General features: G+C 39.1%; 1 protein-coding gene across 1 annotated transcript; it reads right to left on the minus strand.

The window, feature by feature from the left end:
- Window positions 1-2,685: 2,685 nt before the first annotated feature.
- LOC137722144 (uncharacterized) lies at window positions 2,686-3,314 on the minus strand. Its single transcript, XM_088691965.1, has 2 exons — window positions 2,822-3,314; window positions 2,686-2,699 (listed from the first exon to the last, which is right to left on the minus strand). The coding sequence occupies exons 1-2, from the start codon at window positions 3,312-3,314 to the stop codon at window positions 2,686-2,688; spliced, it is 507 nt and encodes a 168-aa protein (XP_088548091.1).
- Between the last annotated feature and the right edge of the window lie 814 nt (window positions 3,315-4,128).

Consider the following 4,128-nt stretch of genomic DNA (forward strand, 5'->3'; position numbering starts at 1 on the left):
TAAGGCTTACAGGATCCACTCCCCTGGGCAATATGGGATGTACACCCTGGCCGGATGTGTGCCGATGAGGACGTCGGGCCCCTAAAGGGGTGGATTGTACATTCCACATCGCCTATGGGAGTGGGTCCTGTAAGCCCTATATGTATATTCTCATCTCTACCTAGCATGAAGCCTTTTGGGAGCTTACTGGCTTCAAGTTCCGTAGAAACTCCGAAGTTAAGAGAGTTCACGCGAGAGCAATCCCATGATAGGCGACCCACTGGGAAGTTCTCGTGTGAGTTCCCAGAAACACAACCTTGAGGGCGTGGTCTGGGCCCAAAGCTGATAATATCGTGGTACGGTGGAGTTGAATTCGAGATGTGGTGGGGGCGGGGCCAAGATGTGACAGTAACAAAACTCGTAGTTATGTAAATTTGGTTATATCAGTACGTTTGATTATAATGGTACATTTGAATTTTTGGTACGTTTGTTTTCAAAACATAAGTTTTATTACTTTTGTCCTAATAATGAGGAATTACTTTAATTAATTTTTTTTTTTTATAGAAAGAGTCGTTAACAATGTAAAAGTTTAAATTATTTAAATTAATTAATTTTTTTTATAGAAAGAGTCATTAATCAACGGACAATAATCTTTTTGTTAATTCAAAATTATATGATTTATCGTTATTATTTAGCATTATCTATAATAATAAGGATTTATCTCCAATCAACTAAAAGTTGTTCCAGAGACTTATCTACCAAAAAACAAGACTATCTAGATCAATGTATATGAATCAAACATATTTTTAAACATTCCAAAAAGATGAATATTCATTTTAATATAGATTATAATTGGGTATGTTTTAATTTGGGGTTGGTACCTTTTCGTTTGACGTTGGTACATTTTCATTTAATGTTGGTATGTTACCATTTGGCGTGGGTGTACATTTAGATTTGAAAAGTTTTAATTTTTAGACCTAAATATAGTTGAAATTATTTAAAATATATAGCAGATATTTAAATGTAAATTAATTTCAATTAATCTGAAGTAGTTCATGTCACATCCCGATCCGGGACGGATCACTTCCCGGCCCTGCTACACCACCGTAGCACGATATTGTCCGCTTTGGGCTTACCATTCCCTCACGGTTTTGTTCTTGGGAACTCACGAGCAACTTCCCAGTGGGTCACCCATCATGGGATTGCTCTAGCTCCCTTCTCGCTTTACTTCGGAGTTCCTACGGAACTCGAAGCCAGTGAGCTCCCAAAAGGCCTCTTGCTAGGTAAGGATGAGAATATACATTTAAGGATCACTCCCTTGAGCGATGTGGGATGTCACAATCCACCCCCCTTAGGGGCTCGACATCCTCGTCGGCACACACGCGGCCAGGGTTAGGCTCTGATACCAATTGTCACGTCCCGGCCCTGCTACACCACCGTAGCACGATATTGTCCGCTTTGGGCTTACCATTCCCTCACGGTTTTGTTCTTGGGAACTCACGAGCAACTTCCCAGTGGGTCACCCATCATGGGATTGCTCTAGCTCCCTTCTCGCTTTACTTCGGAGTTCCTACGGAACTCGAAGCCAGTGAGCTCCCAAAAGGCCTCTTGCTAGGTAAGGATGAGAATATACATTTAAGGATCACTCCCTTGAGCGATGTGGGATGTCACAATCCACCCCCCTTAGGGGCTCGACATCCTCGTCGGCACACACGCGGCCAGGGTTAGGCTCTGATACCAATTGTCACGTCCCAGCCCAGGGCGGATCACTTCCCGGGCCCGCTCCACCACCGTAGCATGATATTGTCTGCTTTGGGCTTACCATTTCCTCATGGTTTTGTTTTTGGGAACTCACGAGCAACTTCCCAGTGGGTCACCCATCATGGGATTGCTCTAACTCCTTTCTCGCTTAACTTCGGAGTTTCTACGGAACTCGAAGCCAGTGAGCTCCCAAAAGGCCTCGTGCTAGGTAAGGATGAGAATATACATTTAAGGATCACTCCCCTGGACGATGTGGAATGTCACAATTCAAGTCTGAGTATCTTAATCAAATGTTTCAAAAGCTTAATCAAAAACTCAAAAGCATAAATGTTTAGTCTACAAAAGTCTAAAATGAGGCATCTAATTCTAATTTTCTCTATTTATATTTATGAAATGGGCTAAAGATTAAAATCAGAATATGCCCCCAAAAGAAACCGGTCCAAATTTAACCACAATCGGATTACGTGAAGGTCTTGGTTTGAGGTTAGTTGTAGTAATAGTCTCTGAACTCATCTTGTTTCGTTCCGTACTTGACTTTTTTTTCCATTTGTGATCATCATCAAACTCACTCTCAAGTAGGGATGGACAAATACCCATTGGTTATGGGTAACCGCGATTATCTGCCCATTTAAATTTGATGGTTACGGTTATGGGTATAACCGTTTACTCGTGAAATTTAAATGGACAGTTATGGGTATTACCCATGGTTATAAACGGGTACCCATTTAACCGTTTATTTTAATATATAACTTAAAAATAAAAAATAAAAATTAGTTTCTAGGGTAAAATACAAAAAACTACATCAACACTATTGGTGTCACGACACTTTCATACCTCATCTTTTAAAATTGAAAATGTCATACCTCATCTTACGAATTTGTGTCAATGTTATATCTTCCGTTAGCCTGCCGTTAATTTGTCAGTTAAATGCTGACATGGCTTGATTCAGGGCCCACTTTCTATTAAAAAAATAATAAAATATTATTAAAAACTAAAAAAAAAACATTTAATATTTTTTAAATATTAAAATAATAAAGAAAATTAAAAAAACAAAAATAAAACAAAAATAAAAAATCAAAACCTTTCATCGCCCAATTCGCATCCCTATTCCCAAACAGCTCCCCACTCGAGTCCGTCCCCACCAGTACCGGAAAATCCGAACACGTCCCATACGCCGTCGAAGCCCTAACCGAGCAGCACCTCCGGGTCCTATTCCGCTCACTACTCATCCCGGAAACCGACCTCGACCCACAATGCCACCTCTTTTTCGCAATGAACTGGAAGTTCCCATTCCTAGTATGGTGTCCAACGGAGATCGTCCTGTCGTCGTCGACCAAGGTAAGCCGGGACATGTCGATGACATCAATAGAAAAAGAAGTCATCCTGTTGGAGAGGCAGGGGCGCTTGGTGTGGAGGAGGAGGTCATTGGATTTGCAATCGGCAGAGTCTAGGGTTTTGGAGGTGGGCGTGGAGGTCTGCTGCTGCAGCTGGAAATGTCTCCAGCCATGGAGCTGGAACGTGCAGGAATCGACGAAGTGCCGTGAATCCAGGGATTTGTGTGACAACCCCTGCATAATCTTCAACCAAAAAAAAAAAAAAAATTTGAATACCCCTCAACCCCCAACCCTTTGAAGAAGAATGAGAAGAAGAGACGAAAGGTTTTTATTTTATTTTTTCTTCTTCTTTTGTTTTCTGGGTTCTATTAGGTAGATAAAAGGGTGGGGGGAGGGAGGGAGGGGGGAAAGGGATGAAAGGTATTTTTTATTATTATTATTATTATTTTATTTTAATATTTAAAAAATATTAAATGATTTTTTTTTTCAGTTTTTAATAATATATTATTCTTTTTTTAATAGAAAGTGGGCCCTGAATCAAGCCACGTCAGCATTTAACTGACAAATTAACAGCAGGCTAACGGAAGGTATAACATTGGCACAAATTCGTAAGATGAGGTATGACATTGTCAATTTTAAAAGATGAAATATGAAAGTTTCGTGACACCAATAGTTGATGTAGTTTTTTGTACTTTACCCTAGTTTTTAACTAGGTTTAGTATCCCGAGATGTATTTGGTTATAAAGGGCCATATAATATATATATATATATTTATTTATTTATTTATGCCTCACTTGAGAGAAAAATATAGTTGATAGAACGGGCTAATGTTTAATATATGTGATTGAATATGCTAAAATATTAGAGTGTTCGACAGTTTGTTTTGGAGTCTTTTGGAGTTTTGACCAATTCAAGATAATGATTACCTTGAGCATTTAGAAACATGTTATTATCAGATTATGTGTACCTATATATATTATTAGAGTTGTTAGAGATTGAAGTGAAATGGGAGCCATGTATTATTCTGTTTATTTTCTTCACTAGTATCAGATAA

Source organism: Pyrus communis, chromosome 4, assembly GCF_041283825.1.
Source record: "Pyrus communis isolate YQ-2024b chromosome 4, ASM4128382v1, whole genome shotgun sequence".
Classification (NCBI taxonomy): domain Eukaryota; kingdom Viridiplantae; phylum Streptophyta; class Magnoliopsida; order Rosales; family Rosaceae; genus Pyrus; species Pyrus communis.

Excerpts from the sequence above, each read along its gene's own strand:
- LOC137722144 (XM_088691965.1), bottom strand. The coding sequence starts at position 3,314 with ATGCAGGGGTTGTCACACAAATCCCTGGATTCACGGCACTTCGTCGAT.